Source organism: Aulonocara stuartgranti (genome assembly GCF_965226115.1).
Source record: "Aulonocara stuartgranti genome assembly, chromosome: 17".
Taxonomy (NCBI): domain Eukaryota; kingdom Metazoa; phylum Chordata; class Actinopteri; order Cichliformes; family Cichlidae; genus Aulonocara; species Aulonocara stuartgranti.
Window position 1 is genome coordinate 37,636,304 of NC_138953.1, and position 23,010 is coordinate 37,659,313.

Consider the following 23,010-nt stretch of genomic DNA (forward strand, 5'->3'; position numbering starts at 1 on the left):
AAAGAGAAACAGCTGAGAAGAGGGACGGGGGAGAAGGGCAAAAGACAAAAACCAACAGAACGGGCAGAGAAAAAAAAATGCATATATCAATCACCTGGATCACCTGCTGAGAAAGAAAAAAGAAATCAAGCAGAAGAGAACAAGAGTAATAGAATAAACAACATCACAATGATATATGGGAATATGACAGTAAATACTAAATGTTAAACATTATTGTGCAGCACATAAGATCAACAGAACACAGTGTGCTTTGAGGTAGGAGCCAAAAAGGGTGTAGTTTGTGGGTGTGATCACCCGTGTGTACACCTGTGAGCATGGACGCGCTTGTTTTTTGTTTTTTTAAAAGGTTCCTTCATGTAATAATCTGCTAGAGGGTGTGGGGGGGCCACAGCCCCGTCCTCCAGGGCGTGAAGCAGGTGTGGAGGAGGCCAGCAAATATTTGTGATATCAAGTCTTCGTGACCGCAGAAAAAGTGTTTTTTATCAACCCCATGCTTGTGTTTCAAGAGGTTTTTTTTGAGAAAACTGTGTGTTTTTGACAATGTTTTCGCCTTTTTATACTTCAATTTGCAGAAATACACACTTAAAAAAATGATCATGCCACTAACACAAGAAAATGATTTTTTAATTAAAAATCTATTGCAGCGTGTCATAGAGACAAACGTTTATTATGTTTATCTTGCTCCTCATTGCTGCTGTTTCAGTATAAGAAAAAAGCCCCTCTTCAAATCATACTAAAAACACTACTGTCCACCAATGTAACAATAACCGGAGCTAGCAGAGCGTAACTTTTTGAGCGTGTCTGAAGAGTGTGTGGTAGTTTTTGATAAGGGATACACGGCTCAGAATTCAGCAAAGCAGATAAAAAGAGGGAAGGGACTTGAGAAGTTGTGTAAAGTGTGATTTTACTGGCAGTTTTGAGAATGTGGACTAGATTTTGAAAGTTATGGGACTGGATTTTTCTGGATTTGAATCCTTGTTGTTGCTGCAGCACCAGAGTCAGCTGGGCTACAGTTTATCAGACTTTATCTTTATCAAACCTTGTGTGGGATTCATTAATCATTTCAAAAATAGGAATATAGCAATATTCATTTTTCTAGAGTAGACTATGATATAAATGAAAATAATATCTTATGTTATTGTCTATAAATATATGCTATAGTAATGAAATGTCTGCACACGCACAGACTGTAAACACCTGGAGAATCAGAATCTTTATTTCAGACCTATGTAATAAATGTTAATAAAGATAAATAAATGAATATGAAATAAAAAAAGAAAGACATTATATTCAAATGATGAGAAATATTGATCATTCCCTGTTTGAAACTCAGTAGGAGGTAACACATGCTTATTAAGTCCAACCCCTATTTAGCTGATTGTATATATCTGTTTTGATTATACAGTCTAATATATACATAGACATTATCCATAAATAAATTTACATTTTTTTTTATTTTACCACGTGTGACCTTAAAAATAATGAATGTTTGTGCTACAACCCTTGTTAACTATACTTAAGCACCCTTATTTCTATTTTGTATGACATGGTGTACTTTTGTAAATGGTAACCCAAATCTCCACATAGTAACTCAAGTATGATAAAAACCAGTGAACTACATCAGGTATGCAATGATCTTTGGGGAGTATATAAATGATTATATACATATCATCCTTTATATAAATTCACTCCCAACATAGTCCTCACAAAGGGGAAAATATGTGTTTTTGTATGAGGCTGTAAATAAGTTAATTTATGACTGAAGATGAACATTTTAAAATTGGGGACTGACTAACTTTTAAAGCCATCTTCAAATAGCCACTCAAGAAACTAAACTCTTTCCAAAAAAAGCGCCACTACCATGAAAAAATAATATAACTCTAACAATTTATACATTAATAATAAACCATAAAGTATGTTTTTTTCTGTTTACAGCAAGCCTCTCACTTTTGGTAAAGACTCAGATGTTATTAGTGTGAATAGTTGCTTGAGTGGCACGTTTACCAGTCTGGTCACGTCTTATTTGGATGGATGGGCAGATATGATGATGTCCTTTATGAAATAAAAATGTTGCATCCACCATAAATATTTTTTCTCCAGTCAATTAAACCTTTAAATGAAACATAACCCATAACGCTTACAATAATGTGAAAGTTTAGTGGACACCAAACTCTGTTGTCCTTGTTAAATGTAGGTAATCGGGATATGGTCATATGATTTGGACCCAGTGGCGCTCCGTAGAACGATTTCAGGCAGGTTTCCGTTAAATTATTTCAGATAAATACTGCTTTACTATTGTTTTCTTACACTCGGTGTATTACTAACATAACCACATTAACATTACTGACACTCGCTGACTTTTAATAGTCATTCTATAAATGCTGTCCGTTTAAATGGTCTTACCTGTACACACTGCATATCCACCGGATTCCAGCCAGAGTGGATTCTGGAGTCTTCCCACGCTCCTGTTAGTGATCCTCCATCTGGATGGATGAGAACAACCTTCTGAACAATCTAGCAGGAGATGGCCCATATCTATGGGACTGGTTTGTGCTAATAACGCTAATGTATGGACTGATAACAGCCGAAGCGGGTGAATAAAGTCACCCAGTCGCTAGCTGTGCCATTACCCAGCATACATCACTCCCTCCATAAATGCAATAAACGATACAAAAGTATTGTTCTACCTGTTTTTCAGGTAGTTGTTTACATTATATAATTTATTGTGTTCTGTATACGTCACTACAATGTGATTTGGAAAATGTCTAAATATACCGACAACAGGCACTTCCCGGCAATCTCTTCAATCGGAGGACCCTTCACGTCAATTCCCGACGCGAGAGGGGTACCCTGCGCGTCCATAAGTGCAGCAGAGGGAGCCTGACCATGCGTCACACGTTTGACGAGTTGGGAGTGAGAACGTGTTGAATGGATGGATGGATGTGATGTCCACATATGTGGACGCCAGGTCCTAGGAGGTTAAGAGACAAATGTTCCTTCAGTATGTTGGCATTACTAAATTTGGCTCAATGTTTACATATATGTATAAAAAGAAAATGTACGAGCTGTGATAACTGTTTCTGATAAAATGAAGAGTAGACTGATATATTGAATATTTCTTTATTGGGTGAGAAAATCAGACCATGTCATAACTGCTTTAAGTCACACAGAATAGATATCAGAGCCTTAAACAGGCTGACTTCTGCTAAATGGGTCAAACTGGGCAGAAAGTATACAAACACATAACATCCTTATAGAATATGATGTAACACTATAGATCAACTTACCTCAGAATATATAAAGCATATAAACAATCACAGCAATATGATGCAACAAACACAGCAGTGCTACTAATCCAAAATACTCAAAGCTTCATAGAACTGGAACAAACATTTATTTTTAGGTCCATTCTGCTGCTGATACAGACTTTAGGTTTCTGAACATTAAACTTGGTGCTGCCTTTCATAGTGTGTAACTTGAAGGCCCTGAGTACTTTCTCCCACACTGAAAACACTGGAATGATGAAATCATTTGAACATTATCTAACAAGACTGATTCAGGACAGACAATTAGTTATTTTGAACTTTCCTAACAGTCCTTCACAAACAGGGAACAGTCTGTCTATTCTCTCCATCTGTCAGCTGCTGCTGGCTCTTCCTCCTCCTCTTCCTCACACACTGCTGAGTTTGTCCTGGTGGATCATCAGGGCTGCAAAGCCTCACAGATGATGTGCAGCTGTGGGTCCCTCAGTCTGTCCTCACTCTGGACACTTGCAGTTGTCACACATGGAAATCAAATGTGTGATAAGCTGCAGGATTCAAACACAAGTGTAACTTATAAACACATGTTCATACTTTTATTCCACAATCAGAGAGAAAGAAACAGAGAGAGAGTGCAGGACAGACAGACAGGTGACAGTCTCAGGTGTACACACTGCTACAAAACAGCACCAGAGAAGCAGGATTTAGTGTTTGTGTTATTACGAGTGTAAACAAGAAGAGTTCCCAGATGGTACAGTGGACACATGTGTGACTCCTGTGATTAAAGCATCTTTCTTTCAGCTTAACGAGTGAACCGTCAGCTCGTTTAAAGATGTGTAAGATGTGAGCCTCATCTTGGTGACTCCCATTTAGACCAAAATTATATGGCCAATTGCATTTTTCATATAACCTCTGGGATCTCCTGGTCTAACAACACTTTCAGTCAAAGGCTCTTGGGACACTTTTTCAATCCTTTGAGGCATCAAGTCTAGACGTGGCTCCTTAAAGAGCCAAGTTTCCAGCTATAAGGTTGCCCAAGTCTGTGATTGGTACCCTGTACAGGACATCAACTCTTACTCTCAATGTTACCATATTTATATATACATATTAAGCGGAACTTAATCTAGAAACTGAGGCTACAACCACTTTAAAAAATATTTTTAATAAGATTACAATAGAAGTGAGAATTTAATAATTTTTTATAAGCAGTCACACTAATGGCCACCACAAAAAAAATGCAGGTTTAATGCACTTACACACATTTAATTCACTTTTAAGACCTAAATGCCACATTCATTCAGAAGAAGGGAAGAAGTAAGCAGGGTAGCCTCTGCAGAACTGCATGCACATTGGACATGGGGCTCTGCCCTATGGGCCACGTGGCACGGTGCATGTTCTGTCCTCACTAAGTGTTGTCCTCGTGAACGTAGACTCAGCTATACAGACAGCTAAACACTCTCCTAATCAAAATCCAAGGAACAGTTGAGTTGGATGATTTAATAAGGAAAAAGTGTGAAACTGTTGACAAAACCAGAAATAAACCAATAAAAATGTTGTATCAATATAAAATATAGCAAACACATATTCAAAGATATAAGAACACTATATTTATCTGCTTACTGAGTGGAATATGGTTGGAATATGGCATTTTGCAGTTAATTTGATGAATTTTCACTGGGCTCTTCTGTAGCCCAGGAAGACAGAGCTTGAAACATATCAGCATGGCATATTGGCACAATAGTAACATTTTCCACCAAGACTATGAAGATAGTTATTTTACTCCCATGGCACACAAGGGATCACACTGGAGAGAACCAGGCTGAGAACCTAGCTGTCTTTTCATGCCTCCGAAGCAATTCAAAAATACAGACTCTAATCAATTTAATTACATGTAATTTTATTACATAACAATATGTTAACTTTAATGGAATCTGATTACATGAAAAATGATTTAAAAACTTTATTACTTAAATAAATAGACCTTTGATTTTTATATATTTCTGTGGCATCATTTAAAATTATTGCTTCATATTTATTGCTGATTGATCAGTACATAATAACTATTGCACAATTTAAATTCAAACAAGTGCTAGTCTGCATTTGCAAAAAGTCCCACCACAATTCCTCTTCTACATTGCATTTCCTGTATAAGATCATAGAGAAACAAAGAAGCTTATACTTTAAAAAAGCAGCTACATTCTTAGGTGGAAATGCTGCTTTGTGGCAAATCCAGCTCAACATCACAGAAAGCAGGATTAGGATTGCCAAATGTCTTCTTCCTGTCCTTTTTCAGATCAAGCTTTCTTTTTCGTCTCATGGCCTAAAAAATGGGAAAACAGGGCAGAAACTCAGTAAGTTAACCTGTCATATATGACATTCGCTTACTGAAGCAGTACTTACTCTGTCTTTGATCAATTTAAACAAGTAGTAAAGACTTGTGTCTTCTTTTGTCAGCCTGAGCCTGGATTCTACATTCAGCTTCCGACCTCCTGAAATGTTCAATAACAACACACAAAAAGCATCAATAACCTCCTAAGAGGACAGCGTTAACCATAGTGCGCTGAATAAAGATGTTATTTACCTGTCAACACGCTGACTATCAGACCCACACTTATAGTTATTATAGTTCCAATTGGACTGAAGTAAAGGTAGGAGACTGAGTACCAGTCTGCCAGCGCAGGCCTGATGATGGGAGTCGTGAAACCAGAAGTGAAATCTTGCTCATACCATCAAAAGAACAATTGTCATCAAGATTTCTAATGTCTACTCATCAGTGTGCTAAAATTTTTTATAAATGTTCATCCAGGGCATTAAAAAAAAAGTTACTTTATGGATCTTTTCTATTAGCTACACTTACTTGCTATTGATAAGTACTGGGGCTGTTGTTGTGGAGCTCTGCAATGTTGGGACATGAGTGGAGGTCCAGCTGAAGCTGTCCGTCATTGTAAAGTTACAGCCTTCAGTGGTCAGTGACAGAGGCCGACTCATTTCAGGGGGAGGAGGGTATATCTGCGCTCCGATGGCCACCCAGAGAGACACAGCCAGCCCCAACACAACACCTGACAAAGCTCCCTGAAAAACATTTTAATGAGTGCAACATGAAAAAGTGTACAGTTCCATAGAAAAAGATACAAAGGATATGCAAACGTTTTAAAGGGACGATTAAAGATGAAGCCTTATTAAATAACAGGGATATATGTAGTATGAAGGTAGATAAAGTACTGTGGGGGTTTTAGCCTCTGTTGCTCTCAATTCAACTTTTTTGAGACGTGTTGCTGCTGTCAAGTTCAAAATGAGCTGTTATTTTTTTAAGAAATGGCACATTTTCTGGGTCTCTATGGTCTAATGTGACTAAAACTTTTTCCTGAATCATTTTTTTTTAATCTGAATGTTTATTGACAGCCTTTTTTGGAATTAGGTGTAACAGGGATATACTTACTTTTGACGTGGCAAATGGACAGAGAATCCCCAAAGTGAACAGTCCAAGTAAAGGACCTCCAATGACCCCGGATATACTGATGACTGCCTGTTTAGAGGAAAGCACATACCAGCTAAGCTGCAGACAGCATATTCTATCATTAACAAATGCATAGATCCTGTAATAGTTTTCCTTTCTTGATTAAATAAACCGTGGAGTTTACACACTGACAGATTTGTACCTGGAAGATCGGTCCTAGAAGTGAGGCCAACCCAGCCATCCCAATGCATAAAACTCCATACAGGAGGCCTGCAAACAATAATGGTAAAATATTGGGCGTTCATTTGTTAATAATTTTTCATAATTGCTTTTTAGCGATGCCAGTCTTAAACTGAACACAGTGATTATCTACTTACTCGTTCCTTTTGAGATCCAGGCCAGTTGTCTCTCTGACATGCTGGCATATGGTTTGATTAGATCTTCCACTGTCACTGCAGCCAGTGCATTGATGCTAGAAGAGACTGTGCTATGGGTTGGAATAGTAGGAAACCCAAGAACAGTCGAGTCAAAAACAAGGCACGATACAACTAACCTGCCTTTTAGATAGCAATCACAGCATTATACTGCAAGCTGCTACAGTAAACACACTAAATTTTCATTGTGTACTTAATCTGTTGAAAGTATTATCTTAAATATTCAATAACCTTAAAGATCCACTAAATGCTGCTGCCACAAACAGACCAGGAAGGCCAGGATAGTCTCCCAAGACGTCCATCACCAAATAAGGCATCAACTACAGAGGAACAGTGAGACTGGGTTAATGGATCAAGAGGGCCAGAGAGTCATACTTTATACAAACTACTGATAATAATGATATTAAACTGTTAGTTCAACAGTATTCACACAGTTAAGTAATTAAGTAGCTACTATTTACCATTGATTAGTAATATTCAAATTTTTGTTACTTTGTAACTTTGTTACTTTTGTAAGGTTTTATCACTGATAAGACACACCCATGATTTCAAGTACTGTTTATTCAAAGATGATAGTGTCTCAAAGATTAACACAGGGTGTACTTTGGCACTGGTGCCATTACACATTTTTCATAACAATAGTGAGTCTAACTATCAAATGTTGATATAAGGGCCTTGGTTAGGACATTTTCATATTACAGTTTAATGAAGTGAATTCTCAGTCTTGAGACACTCCTCGTTTCTTTAAATGCTACTGGGAAAAAATGGGAAAAAACCATAAACCACGACTGTAGTTTTCTGTAGTTTCTTGGGCCTACCACTTTTTTATCATCTAACACCTAACACAGGCCTTTTGTTTCCACCCAAAAGAGCACTCTGCACACCATGCTGAGATGAAGTTTCTGACTAGTAGCTCTTTGGAAATCACCTTGTTGGTTGGAAAATACTATTTTTTGCCTGAGAAACTGTGTTAGTTTTGGGATTAAGCTAAAGAAACTAGGAAAATGATGTGTTTTTGGCACAAATTTCTGGTAATAGAGTGCCTAAAGATATCGTTTAAAATGGGTTCTTACTGGTTTATTTCTCAAATTAGGTGCCTTGATGCTTGTTGGGGCAGTTATATAAGAACTATAAGAAGTAATATGAGGTAAACTTTCTATCATGCGTGAGTGTAATTTGTTACAGTGTAACTCTCAGCTATGTCATACCTGATCAAGTGCAGAAAGCAGTCCAGATGTCCAGGGGTCGCAGCTTTTATAGATTGAGTAAAGACACATTCCCGCAAACACTGCACACAACAGTATCAACCACAGACCTAACAGGTTGATGAACAAAGAACTAAAGAAGAAAACAGAAAATAAATGTACTTGCATCCATTTATTTATATAAAAAAAAACATTTATATAATATATATATATTTTATTATTATTATTATTATTATTTTTTAATATAGCACCAAATTACAACAACAGGTGCCTCAAAACAGTTTATACTGTAAATACAATATACAATAATACATACAGAGAAAAACCCAACAATCACATGACCCCGTATGAGCAAGCGCTTTGGCAACAGTGGGAAGGAAAAACTCCCTTTTAACAGGAAGAAACCTCCAGCAGAACCAGGCTCAGGGAGGGGCGGGGCCATCTGCTGCGACCGGTTTGGGTGAGGGGAGGAAGACAGGATAAAGACATGCTGTGGAGGAGAGCCAGATTAATAATAACTAATAATTAAAGGCAGACAGGTATATGAACAAAAAGTGACTACAAAAGGTGACTGAAGAAGAAACACTAGACCTACTGCAGCATAGGAATGAAGGATTCGGGGTTACCTGATTCAGCCCTGACTGTGTTTTATGAAGAAGGAAAGCTTTAAGCCTAATCTTAAAAATACAGAGGATGCCTGTCTCCTGAATCCACACTGGAAGCTGGTTGCACAGAAGAGGAGCCTGAAAGCTGAAAGCTCTGCCTCCCCGTCTTTTAAATATGGATGAATTTCTATATTAGTCTCTGCAGTGTAACATATGACTGACCGCTAACTGGCATTTTTAAGGCAAGCTTTTTGTTGAGAAGCCCCCCCCACCACCACCACCACCATACATACATCGTGCAATAAAACAAGACTCACAGTCTAGCATGAGCAATGCTCTTGCAGGAGATGTATCTCTGAACCTGCGACTGGTTGGTCCCATATATACTGGTCCAAAAAAATGTCCCTCCAATGGCAACAGTCCAAAAAGTGTGTCTTCTCAGAGGGTTTGTATCAAAGCTGATGAGACATAAAAAGGGAGAAATTTGAGTTTATTGATTGCTTCTGAATTCAAGAGGCTGGTTAGCTAATCTCCAATGTGCACCATTCACAAAAATGTGCTTTAAAGGAGTTTACAACAAGTGAAATCACTAGCAGTACACTGTGGGGATGAACAAAAAGTATTTGACCAGCATAATATAATCTGCAGTATGATCATTGCTTTAACAATGTAACAGATAGCTTTAAGATGGCCTTAAGATGTTTATGATGATGTTAATTTTGTATTTCAGGTGCAGTTATGACTATTTTATACACGATGCATATCTGTGCTTATTAAAGAGTTGGAGCTCGGTCAATTAATTGGGGGTTGGAAGCTTTGTTCGGCGCGATGTTCGGACAATCTATTGTGCAAGTGACTTGGAGCCATAGAAGGAATTGCAATACATGCTTACAAAACACTTATATATCAGATCATTTCATATTAAGGTTTTAGTAGAGGTTCTTGGTTAAAACATTTATTTAGTAGAAGACATACACATAGTCTCAGTGAGCTTCTGGTCTAGTGAAAGGTCAGAAGTGCAACAGGTGAATTGAGAAAGAGCATTTGAGGGCGAGACACAGAGTTAGTAGGTGAAGAGGTGACACAAAGAGCATGTGAGGTCAACACATACACACACATTAGTTAGATTTATTTAGAGGAGAGATTAGTTATGTCTCGACAAGAAAGAGGAACAATTCACTTTAAGATAAGAACGGAAAGTACCAGCCATGAAAATAGAAGATGATCTTCTGGGTTAAAAGTCATTGTGGTGTTGATCTGATCTATGTATAAAATGTACCTGTGACGCATGAAGGGGCGTCAGTAAACAAACCCTGATGTTATAAAATAATTGTTTGTGCTTTAGTAAGTCGGAGATCACTTGCTGTCGGCGTACAGAGTGTTCTTCCCACACGTGTGTATTCATTAAAATCATTGTTTGACCAAGAGCTTCTGGACCAAGGGTGGTTTGTACTCTCCCTCCTCAATTGTGAACCTTAACATTTGGGGGCTTCGTCCGGTGGTTGAGGAGGGGTAGATGGAGAAATTTGGTCTTAGGTGGTCTGACGGGCAGACATGAATTCCAGTGGTCGAAGTGAGTGGGCATAAGCCGGCTTATCCAAAAGGTAAGGCACTACCTGTTGAATTATTTCCAAAGTGTGCCAAATTGGATATGATAAAATTTAAGTCTACTCACTGAAGTTACTGGTGGATGTCTGTTTTGATTTTGATGAAAATTTCATGAGTTGAAGCAGTTAAGAGTCTGATAAGAAAAGTTTAAATACTGGGTTGAAGTCCCAAAGAAATTGAGTTAGAGTCTCAAGTAGTTTGGTAGGGAATTGGTTATTGTGTTGGTTAGAGTCCAAATTTGGTCATAAGAGTGGACCTGAGCGGTCATTTTGTGAGTTGGAGTCTCCATTGACCACTAGGTTGCACCTGCCTCAGTTATACACTTGTTTCGGGTGTTGACTGTTGTTTCAAAGTATTATAAATTATTTTAGAACGGAACCGTGGGGGTTCTAGGAAGCGCAGTGCTCAGAGGTAACGCTTGCCAATGCCAAGGACGCTTAGGCATTGTCCTCGAAGAGGGATAGTCAGTTGGTCACTGTGGAGCTTGGGGCACTCCAGAATAACTAGGAGATAGAGTCTCCTTACCGTTTGGAACGGTAGTCTGCGCTTTTTTGGACAGGAGAAGTTGGACTTCGGGCGTGTAACTTTAACCTAACACTTCGGGGTAAGCCTTGGCTGTGAAACGCCAAAAATAGAGCTTCAGGCAAAGTTTGGGTTGGTTGACGCTTTTAAATTGAGTTAGGGATTTTAGAGATGAGGCCAGAAACAGTAGAGTCTGATACTGGTTAATTGGTCGCAAAAAACTCAGGGAGTTTATCCGCTGGGCGGTTATTTTAAATTTGTCGAAATTGTGTAGGCGCTAAAGCTGACAGATCTGACAGTGGTTGTAAATATAAGACGTCGTTGTAATATAGAATAAGAAAATTTGGTGTGAGAGGAGGCTGTGTGTCGAGTCAGCAATGCACTGACTGCCTGCTGCCATTTTTAGATGGAGAGTGTGTGTGCATGCAAATGAGGCAGCTGATGCAGAGCGCATGAGAGGACTATGCTTTCGGTTTTGTGTGTTATTCAGCTCTATAACTATTGTTTGCAAATGTGGATAAATGTCTGCGATTAAAATGCTGGCTTAGTATATAATAACATTGTAAATATATGAATGGTGACAGCGTTTCAAAGTAGAATATAAGAATTGTTTGTGTTTAAAACCAACGTTTAGGTAAGAAGATTTAAGGTGGATTTGAAGGCATAAACAAAAAATAAAAGGGTTACAGTCTGCAAGTGTTGTTAATTCATGAGCTGACTGGATGCAGAGTAAGTGGAGTGGTCATCCTGAGAGGATTGAATGATGCTCTAACTCTGTGGTCAAGTCAGACATAGGCTTTAAGCAACCATGAGCCACTAATAAGCGTGACAGATTAATGAGTATGTGTAAATTGAACTTGTTAAATAGCCTTAATAGAAGTAACTCAATGAACACGCAATAAAGTGGACTTTTTAGGGGTAGTTTACCACTGATACCATAAAAAGCAACTTAATTAGTAGTTCAATAACAAATTTTAAAGATAACCTTTGTTATTTGATAAGAGAGAAAAAATTCAGGTTACATATAGTAAATAAAAAAGGGAATGTTAATCTCTGCGTCATTCCACACTGAAATTTCAATTGTAGGGGATCATTTGGAGGTGAATTGTGTAGGACACGGGGAGACAGAAGAATCTCCCCATGAGTTTTCGGTGTGCATAGAAATTGAGGAGGCTGAACTGGAAGCCTGCCTGGGTCGTTGTTTTTGTTTATTTGAGGGTCTGCTGGAAATTTGTGAGAACGACCACCTTGATATGTGGGAGCCTTCTCGGGCAGCGATTTTTTTGTTAAACATGTGGCAGGCTGTGCAAAATGGAGAAAGCTTTGACACAATGACATAAAGGTGATTTCTTGGTTTTAAATTTATTAGTACGGGACAAGTTGAGGGACGCTTGAGGGTGTGTTGCTGTAAAGTATATAAGGGACGCGCAGCGCCGTTAATGGGTTTAAAATAAATGAAAAAATGAAAAAACACTAATCCGAGGAACTATTGGAGAGGTAAGTATACGGAGGTGAGCGCGTTGCGCATAAGGGTTGCTGGTGTCATATATTAACACTTTGAGGGCGAATAATTTTGATTGAGTGTCAACGCTTGAGAACGCGAGGACAGCGTCTAAAGTGCTGGGTTAAACTTTGTGTGTCACCGAGCAGGGGAAGAGGAGCCAGTGGTTGCGAGAACAGCGAGACGAAGACTGAAACCGAAAGTTAAGCGTGTCTGGGTGACCTAGACCTAGAAGGTGGAGTCGACCAACGCCATTGGAAGAGGTAAGTCTGTGTTTCAGAGAATGGCTGACAGCTCGGGTGCGACACCTAGTGGGAAAAGGGGATGCAAACCTCTGAAGGATCAGCTTGAACAGCTTAAGAAAGCTATTCGTTTGGCTTCCCCTGGAGTATTAAAATCAGCAGAGAAGGAGTGCCAAGCGATGGAGGTTGAGGTAAGCAAACTTATTACATCCCAACAGAAAGGGCTGGGTGATAAAATAGCTCTGAGCTTGGTGTTAAAAACTGAAGGAGAAGTGTATGGACAAATGCATGAGGCCCTACGTGCGTCAATAGAGGCATTAACGGCATTGGAGGTTATAAAGCAGAGAGTAATGCAGGGAGGGCCAGAAGAGGAGAATGAAGACCGTGCGACGTCATCAGAAGAAGAGGACGAGGAGGAGGACGAAGATGGAGGAGCTGAACCCCAACCAAGTACAAGCCTAATTTTGAGGAAAAGAAGTGTGAAGAGAGACCAAGCACAGAGACGGCCCATATTTAAGAGCTCAAAGGGAAAAGGAAAGTTGAGGAAGAGTAGAAAAGTGAGTTTTGAACAAGGAGCTCCTGACCCTGGTTTAAATCTGCCTCTAATAGCAGGTCCAAAGAACGAACCAGTTTATCACGCCTATAAGGTGAGAGATTTGGAAGCATTGGTTAAACAACTTCCACCAATAACCAAGGGAGAACATTGGGAAGGAGAAGAATTAGCGCTGGGCGATTTTCGCGCTTTGGCCGGACGTTGTATGCTGGGTGGTGGGTTAGCAGATGTAGAGCAGATAGCTCAAACAACCAGATATGCAAATGACCTGCCATACCATGAGGTGCAGAATAACTTAGCAGATGCAGTCCGGGAGAAGTACCCAACTCCTAACTCTGGAGCCATTCCAAAAATTATTTGGGATCCCAAAAACACACCCAGAGAGTGTTTAGCTAAAGCAAAGGAACAATGGTTGTTAGAAACAGGAATACATCCGGGGAAGGAGGGTGAAAGTAGAGCGTGGTTTCGTTCGGCAGTGCTGGCAGGGCTGCCCAACCAGGTTGCAGTTGACTTGGAAAAGAACCCAGATTTTGCCGTTGCAGACTCGGTGCAGTGGGATAGACATGTGACCCACAGACTTCAGCAGGAACAGGATTTGGCAAACAAACAAAAGAAAGAGTTGGAGGAAGCCCAGGCGTGGCTGGTTAAGTTGCAGCTGGCAGAAGCAAAAAACAAAGCAGGAGACAGAAAGAAAGAGGATAAAGAGAGCGCAAGGAAAATAATGGTGGCAAGGCCTCAGCCCGATCCTGTGCCTGACTTGCCAGATCAGGATCCGGGTCTCTACCCTGATGACCGTTGGCCCGCCAATGCACCAAGGCAGCGTCAACCAGTAGGGAATTGGGGGACCGGTGGACCGCAGAGAGGGCGTGGTGGATCCGTGAGGGGAGGACAAAGGGCTCGGAATCCAGGGAATCCTAACAATGTGTCTTGGACTGGCTGTTACAGCTGTGGAGCAGAAGGACACTGGTCCCGAGAATGCCCTGAATCGCTGCGAAATTATCAGAGGCGAGGCTATCAACCCCAGGCACGAGGAGGCCCAAGACAAAGAGCTGCTTACAGGGGAGCACATCAAGCTCCAAACCCGAATGCAGCACCAGTCGCCCAGTACCCAGTAGCTGACTGGGGCTGGGAGGGGGAGCAATACTGACGGAGCCCGGAGAAACTGAACAGCGTGGGGACGGCAGAACCCATGCTGTCAATGACCGTGGAAGGCACTGAATTGCCCTTCCTGGTGGAGACTGGAGCAACATACTCAACACTGAAAGACACACCAGACAGTGCGACACTTTCCTGTCACACAGTTAATGTGGTAGGCCTTTCCGGGATTCCAATGACACTGCCATTGACAGATCCAGCATTGACAAAGCTGGGAAAACAGACTTTGAAACACCAATATGTGGTGTCCTCACAGGTGCCTGCAAATCTCATGGGCAGGGACCTGCTTGTGAAACTGGGAGCCACAATCATGTGCTCACCAGATGGACTGATGGTTACTCTGCCTGGAGGAAAAGAATTCCCGTGCCTGGGATCACCTTCAAAAGACTCAATATCTAGTCCAGAACTCTGAACAATCCACTGCCGAAATCTACTGGGGGAGGCTGGTGGAAGAAGGCATTTTGAGACATTATCAGCTGTGGAAACCCTGGATAATGAGCCTGGCCGTCTATTCCCCCGCGAGATCCTTTCCACGTTACACTCTTTTATGATAGGGAAGATAACGATATCTATCGGGAACAGTTCCAGTCTGATCTTGAGGGACAGACGTGGAATGTGCGAACACATAACATTTATGTTGGACCAGAAGGTGTGGCCGCGGCTGTGAAATTTACTGATGAACAACTGCCTTGGTACAATGTGGGAGAGGATTCAGCCCCTCACATTACATTGGCGGTCCACGAGGGTCATGGGCCAAGAGATCTGGGACCGATGGTCAAGCGGGCGCTGGACAACGCCAGCTGGCAAAGCACCCAAATTCCAAATGTCTGGTATGCACCAAAATGTAAAATATATCGCATAACTTGTTTGTCCAACGATGCAGTGATCTTAGAACATAAAGAAATCTCCAGAATACATGGCAGGGAAAGAATGGATCATCCTGATGCAGTAGCTGAGCTCTCAAAATTGCCTGATACTTTGTGGTCCACAGGGCCCACAGATGTAGGTTTAGCTAACTGTTCGCCTGTCCTGTTCCAGCTGAAGTCTGACACACCAATTAACAGACCACAATATAAGCACAAAACTGAAGCAGAAGAAGGTATAGCTGAAACCATTGAAGGGCTGTGGAAGGCAGGAGTGCTTGAGCCCTCATGGTCATTTTGGAACACACCTATTTTGCCAGTGGAAAAACATGGGACAGGGAAGTACCGTATGGCATATGATTTGAGAGCAATAAATGCCATACTGAGGACTGACACTGTGTCTGTACCAAATCCCTACACAGCTCTGACCGAAATTACTGGGGACCAAAAGTGGTTCACATGTATTGACCTAGCGAATGCATTTTTTGTCTCCCACTGCACGAGTCACTCAGAGACATTTTCTCTTTCACATACAGAGGCCGGAAATTTAGGTACACACGCCTACCACAAGGCTTTGCACTCTCACCAGGAATTTTCAATCAGGTGTTGAAAGAGGCATTGTCCCCATGTCAACTGCCAGAGGGCTGTACATTAATACAGTATGTTGATGATCTTCTTATTGCAGCCCCGTCAGCAGCGGCCTGTACGGCAGCATCGCTCGTGGTGTTGAACAGATTGGCGGAGTGTGGCTTCAAAGTGAGTAAAGAAAAACTGCAGTTGGTCCGGCCAGAGGTAACATTCCTGGGCCGGGTGATCGCACACAGATCAGTGGGGTTAATGAACACACACAGAGACCAAATTCTGACACATCCAAAACCAAGAACTGTGAAGGAGTTGCTTTCCTTTCTTGGCTTGACAGGTTACAGCAGGCAGTTCATTCCGAACTATGCGGGTAAAACTGCCCCTTTAAGGGACCTGATCAAGAAAGTTGGTGTTCGAAATCTGAAGGCTGAATTGCCTTGGACGCCGGACACAGAGACAGCGTTCATTTCGCTAAAACAGGATTTGTCAAGAGCCACAGATCTGGCCACACCTAACTATGATGAGGCATTTTATCTTGATGTTTCAGAAACAAAGGGAGTTGTGAATGGTGTGTTGTTTCAGAAAAAAGGGGGAGGTAGGGATGTACTTATGTATGTCAGCATAAGATTAAATTCAACAGAAGCAAGGCATCCCACATGCACACAACACGCAGCAGGAGTAGCAAAGATAATTCAGAAAACAGCACACATAGTGAGGGAACACCCACTGAAAGTGCTTACCACACACAGTGTAGTGGCCTATGTGAACTCACAGGTATTCACAATGACTCCACTGACGCAACAAAGGTTGAGCAAAATTTTAGAGGCGCCAAATTTGATATTCACACATGAAGGAATAAATATGGCAGACCTAATGGGGTCAGGAGAACCACATGACTGTATTAAGAAAGCCCAAGTTGAAGGAAAAATCAGGGAAGACCTGAAGGCAGAGCCCATATATGGAGCTGAGGATTGGTTCACAGATGGATGCTGCCACAGAGATGAAGAAGGATTAAAAGCCGGCTATGCAGTAGTCTGTAGAGTAGGAACTGAGTTTCAGGTGAAAGAAGCAGGAAAAATTGAGGGACAACAGTCGGCCCAGAGAGCTGAAGTGATAGCCCTAACTCGAGCCCTGAGGTTGGCTAAAAACATGAGAGTGAACATCTACACTGACTCAGCATATGCGTTTGGAGCAGCTCATGTGGAACTGGCTCAGTGGAAGAGAGCCGGGTTCAGAACGGCCACTAATGCACCCATCTGTCACAAAAAGGAAATGGAGGAACTGGAAAAGGCCCTGGAGGACCCAGACGAGGTAAGTATTATAAAATGCAAAGGCCACTCACAAGCAGACAGTATGGTGGCAAAAGGAAATCAGAAAGCTGATGAAGCCGCAAAGGAAGCAGCGGGCTACAAAGGACAGAGACAAATGGTGCAGGTAACCCCAGAAGAGGAGGTTAGCACTAACAGCATGGAAGAAGTTAGACAGGCTCAGGAGGAGACATCCCCAGAGGAAAAGGGGGTGTGGGAAAACAAAGGAGCCTGGCAAGATGGCGGTTTGTGGAGGGGGCCAGATGGGCGTCCCGCTTTAACGGCCAAAATGGCGGAACAGAAGGTGAATGAGGCTCACGGGCTTGGTCACATGGGAGTGAAACAGATGGAGAGAAATTTGTGCCGATGGTGGCATCCTGATTTGAGAAGGATGATACTGGAAAAGGCCAGAACGTGCCTAATTTGTGGGGCACACAACCCAAAGCCAGCAGTAAAACCTGAAGCTGGTAAGTTTCTCATGCCAGAAAGGCCAGGAGAAGAGGTCGTGATTGATTATACCGACATGATTGATACAGGCCCAGGTGGGGTGAGGTATTTGTTGGTGTGTGTGGATGTTCTGACTGGATGGCCCGAAGCATGGGCGACCAAACGTGAAGACGCGAAAAGCGTGATTAAGTGCTTAATCAATCATTACATTCCAAGGCATGGGTTTCCCAAGAGAATTAGATCAGACAATGGTACTCACTTCAAGAACAAAGATTTGCAAGAGGTAGAGAGGATGTTGGGAGTGTAACATAAGTTCGGGATGGTCTATCATCCTCAATCTCAAGGAAAGGTAGAGAGGATGAACCTAAATTTGAAAAACAAGTTGGCTAAAATCTGTGCGCAGACAGGGCTAAATTGGGTCGCAGCCCTGCCCATTGCTTTGAGGACCATAAGATGTTCTGTTAACCAATCCACAGGTTTCACCCCTTATGAGCTGCTGACTGGGAGACAGTTTCCAGTGCACCCGCACACGAGAGCTTGGTGGAGGAAAATTCGTCTTCAAAGAACGCAGGTGTCAAGGAACAGAGGCAGAATAAACCTCTTCACCTGTGCAACGGGCCGACCAGTAGTCCACCTGGAAGGCCGAAGAAAGAAGAGCAGCCTAGGAGGAGATCGCCGCGCCTACAGAAAGGAGTGGTAACAAATTGAGAGTTTGAAAAGGGGTGGTTTAAATAAAAAGAGTAAAAAAGGGAAAGTGGAAGGGGCTTGCTCTGTCAATTATGTTGTCTCTATCTGTATTGGTGGGTATTTTGGTGACCTGTGGTTGTTGTCTCATTCCTTGTGCCCGAAGGTTGGTAGAGAAGGTGATTGTAAAGGCAGTGGACCCTGGGGCGGTGGCCCCTATGTCCATGATGCCGATGATGGATCTGGAGGTAGTCGAGTGGACTGAGGAGTGAACAACAACCTATGTATCGACCTCTGGTGTGCCAGAGGTCGAAAGGGGGATTGTGGGGATGAACAAAAAGTATTTGACCAGCATAATATAATCTGCAGTATGATCATTGCTTTAACAATGTAACAGATAGCTTTAAGATGGCCTTAAGATGTTATGCATATAGTTATTATGTTGACCTTGTATTTCAGGTGCAGTTATGACTATTTTATACACAATGCATATCTGTGCTTATTAAAGAGTTGGAGCTCGGTCAATTAATTGGGGGTTGGAAGCTTTGTTCGGCGCGATGTTCGGACAATCTATTGTGCAAGTGACTTGGAGCCATAGAAGGAATTGCAATACATGCTTACAAAACACTTATATATCAGATCATTTCATATTAAGGTTTTAGTAGAGGTTCTTGGTTAAAACATTTATTTAGTAGAAGACATACACATAGTCTCAGTGAGCTTCTGGTCTAGTGAAAGGTCAGAAGTGCAACAGGTGAATTGAGAAAGAGCATTTGAGGACGAGACACAGACAGTTAGTAGGTGAAGAGGTGACACAAAGAGCATGTGAGGTCAACACATACACACACATTAGTTAGATTTATTTAGAGGAGAGATTAGTCATGTCTCGACAAGAAAGAGGAACAATTCACTTTAAGACAAGAACGGAAAGTACCAGCCATGAAAATAGAAGATGATCTTCTGGGTTAAAAGTCATTGTGGTGTTGATCTGATCTATGTATAAAATGTACCTGTGACGCATGAAGGGGCGTCAGTAAACAAACCCTGATGTTATAAAATAATTGTTTGTGCTTTAGTAAGTCGGAGATCACTTGCTGTCGGCGTACAGAGTGTTCTTCCCACACGTGTGTATTCATTAAAATCATTGTTTGACCAAGAGCTTCTGGACCAAGGGTGGTTTGTACTCTCCCTCCTCAATTGTGAACCTTAACAACACTAGGAATGCTCCACAGTATGAGACATTAAATTTCCACAGAACTGCTACGGTGCTTAGCTGCATTTGTGGAAAGAATTGTTCTTATTGCTGTGTATGTATATTGTTGTTGATTTAGTGATGATATACTGAGTCAACCCATAGCATGAAAACTGTCACTGTAAATTAGTGTTACTGTTCCTCTTCTGCCGACAGTTGACTCTTTTCCTGCTGCTAAATTGAACGTTCATTTTAATGTTTTGGTGAATACTCACTCCCAGAAGTTGATTCTCCCTCCGTGTTGTGAATCTGAAAAGATGTTGATGACTCCACCTTGTAGGATCACAGATGCGATGATGACAGACAGGAAACCTGCGATCATTACACCGAGCTGGAGGGAAAAAAATACCACTTTTAGTTTGCTTATTGAATGTTGATGGAAACGGTGATAAAAACTAGTGTTTGACTTGTAAAGAAGAGCAGAAAATGCTGGTGTTTTGAATGAAGCAAAACACCAGCATGCTGATGTGGTGTGCAGTTACTATTTATGAAACACCAGTGTACATTGTTGTCTCTCCAACCACAAGCAGCATGAGGCATAACGGGTGAGCTCTGATTTAGTCAGTACCACACCAACCACCTGGTGTGTTATTATTTCCCCGAGGAGCCTACCTGAAACACGTCTGTCCACACCACTGCCTTTAGACCACCCTGTAACAATGCAGACCAAAGTCAGATTTCACAAAGGGCTGCTGTATATTTCCATTTGGTGGTATGACTCTTTTAGACCTTCAAGAACCAATAACTGCAGATATAATACTGATTACAATTATTGAGTCAGACATTGCATTAAAAGAAGGTTGAAAAACTTCCACATGTGCATGAGTCTAGGGAAGCTTAAGTAGTGCACACTTTCTGAGGTTTCCTAGGTGTGCAGAAGTGTATCATCATGATGACACTGGGATCCTCTGATCGATGGTGATCGGGGCTGAGCTTGAATGAACCCATTTTCTCATTATTTAATCATTCTTGTCAAAATGCATTAAAAAATTGGGGACCGCAGAATTCATTCAATCAAATTTTGTTACATACCAGTGTGCAGTAAAATGTACAGACCACTCCCGTGGAAATGACCGCACCCCACAGATTCATCCCGGTCACTGAGGAATGAACCACTGGTCAGTCAACTGGATAAAACCGAGTACGCGTAAGTGCCCTCGTGCAGGAATGTTTTATGAATGTGACCACTGTGTTGGACCGCAAGCAAACATACCTTGGTTTAAAGCAAGAGCTGGAACATAAATGACAATTCCACTGTAGAGGATCTGTCACAGGAAAAAAAAAGTTCCCCGAGTGACTGATATGTGGTTTTACCTACACAGGTCAAAACCCTGTAATTATGTGTAGACAGGCCTCTTACTCACTGTTTGGACAATGAACAGCAGTGTGCCCAGCAGACGGGTTGCTCTGTTAAAACGCAGCTCCAGATACTTCATAGTGACAGAAGTAGAGAGACAAGATAAAAGTATGAGTAAGGTGATGCATTTCTATCAAGTCATAAAATGTTTTCGTCTCATGTTTACAAATTAACCAGCGCCTTAAAGTCGAACCCAATCACTCCCTTTACTCCTCTTTGGTTTGAATCTATCGATAATCTGTTTTTCATCTCCATGCACCATAGTTCATGACATAAAGTGAGACAAAAGCAACATCTGAAACTTGAAAACCACACACCATAATGTTTAGTAGCCGGGGCTCTCTTTACAAACCACTTTCGACTTTCTTTGACTTTTACCAAGTTACTTGGCCATATTGTATTTTATCTATCTCAGTCCACAAAAACGACGTGCTCTTTATTCTTTCAGTGTCATTCTTGTTTTGTTTTTTACCAAGCCTAACACAGGCCTTTTGTTTGCACAGTAGTGCAACGGTGATCAAATGTCTCTGTCCCTTTCTCGATAACAGTTCAAAATTATCTTTCACATGTAGACATTTCATTCCTGTGTAAACAGAGTCCGGTGGAATTGCAAAACAGAAATCAGACGATCCACACAGCACAGCGCTGAAAAAGGGGGAAGAAAAAGTACTCTTACCTCAAAAGTGCTGGTGATTTCCAGCTTGTAGAAGATGGGGAGGAAGACCTCAGATGTGATCAGCATCGCCATTAAATAGGAGAGACCGTAAAATCCGATATTGGCTCCGTATTGGTAAACCTACAGAGGGATTGTATGAATTATTGTAGCTATTTAAAAAAAAAAGAAAGTTCAGCCTTGCTTCCATTCAATAACCGTCACATTTTGGATTTGTCCCTTGTGAATCTGCGTTTTACCTTACCTCAGCTGGAAAGGACAGCACTGTGATGGCTGACATGAAGCTGGCGGTCAGGGACAGGGAGACGGGCAGAGCTGTCAGCTTGCGGCCTCCAGTTAAAAAGTTCCCGGGGTTTCTCCGGCTCCTGTCCACCCAGGCGTAGTAGATCCCCACAGCAGCGGACACCACCAGCATGAGAGCGAACACCACATAGTCCGCCAATGCGAAGGAGGTAACTGCCATTTTAGTCAAAGTTGGAAACAAAGCTTTGAGATTTATTCAGAAAGTTATTCAAACCTCCCCCATGTGTAGAAGTCCTGGCACATCACCATCTCACTGAACACTGAGCTGAGAGCAAAATCACACCGCTGTGGGTGTGTGTGAGGGAGGCAGGGAGGGAGGGAGACAGGTGGATATAGAGAGAGAGTTAGTTCCAGGGAAGTACAGTAGCTGCAATATATGAAAAATCCACAGGCCAGCAAATATTTGTGATATCAAGTCTTCGTGACCGCAGAAAAAGTGTTTTTTATCAACCCCATGCTTGTGTTTCAAGAGAGTTTTTTTGAGAAAACTGTGTGTTTTTGACAATGTTTTCGCCTTTTTATACTTCAATTTGCAGAAATACACACTTAAAAAAATGATCATGCCACTAACACAAGAAAATGATTTTTTAATTAAAAATCTATTGCAGCGTGTCATAGAGACAAACGTTTATTATGTTTATCTTGCTCCTCATTGCTGCTGTTTCAGTATAAGAAAAAAGCCCCTCTTCAAATCATACTAAAAACACTACTGTCCACCAATGTAACAATAACCGGAGCTAGCAGAGCGTAACTTTTTGAGCGTGTCTGAAGAGTGTGTGGTAGTTTTTGATAAGGGATACACGGCTCAGAATTCAGCAAAGCAGATAAAAAGAGGGAAGGGACTTGAGAAGTTGTGTAAAGTGTGATTTTACTGGCAGTTTTGAGAATGTGGACTAGATTTTGAAAGTTATGGGACTGGATTTTTCTGGATTTGAATCCTTGTTGTTGCTGCAGCACCAGAGTCAGCTGGGCTACAGTTTATCAGACTTTATCTTTATCA

General features: G+C 41.5%; 1 protein-coding gene across 1 annotated transcript; it reads right to left on the bottom strand.

The window, feature by feature from the left end:
- Positions 1-4,270: 4,270 nt before the first annotated feature.
- LOC309692556 (sodium-coupled monocarboxylate transporter 1-like) lies at positions 4,271-22,339 on the bottom strand. The gene is made up of 17 exons (XM_082511174.1): positions 21,952-22,339; positions 21,711-21,830; positions 21,042-21,107; positions 20,891-20,942; positions 20,710-20,777; positions 20,290-20,328; positions 19,893-20,008; positions 9,279-9,419; positions 8,360-8,489; positions 7,383-7,471; positions 7,095-7,204; positions 6,920-6,987; positions 6,700-6,786; positions 6,118-6,332; positions 5,842-5,942; positions 5,661-5,749; positions 4,271-5,580 (listed from the first exon to the last, which is right to left on the bottom strand). The coding sequence occupies exons 1-17, from the start codon at positions 22,168-22,170 to the stop codon at positions 5,461-5,463; spliced, it is 1,830 nt and encodes a 609-aa protein (XP_082367300.1). The 5' UTR covers positions 22,171-22,339; the 3' UTR covers positions 4,271-5,460.
- Between the last annotated feature and the right edge of the window lie 671 nt (positions 22,340-23,010).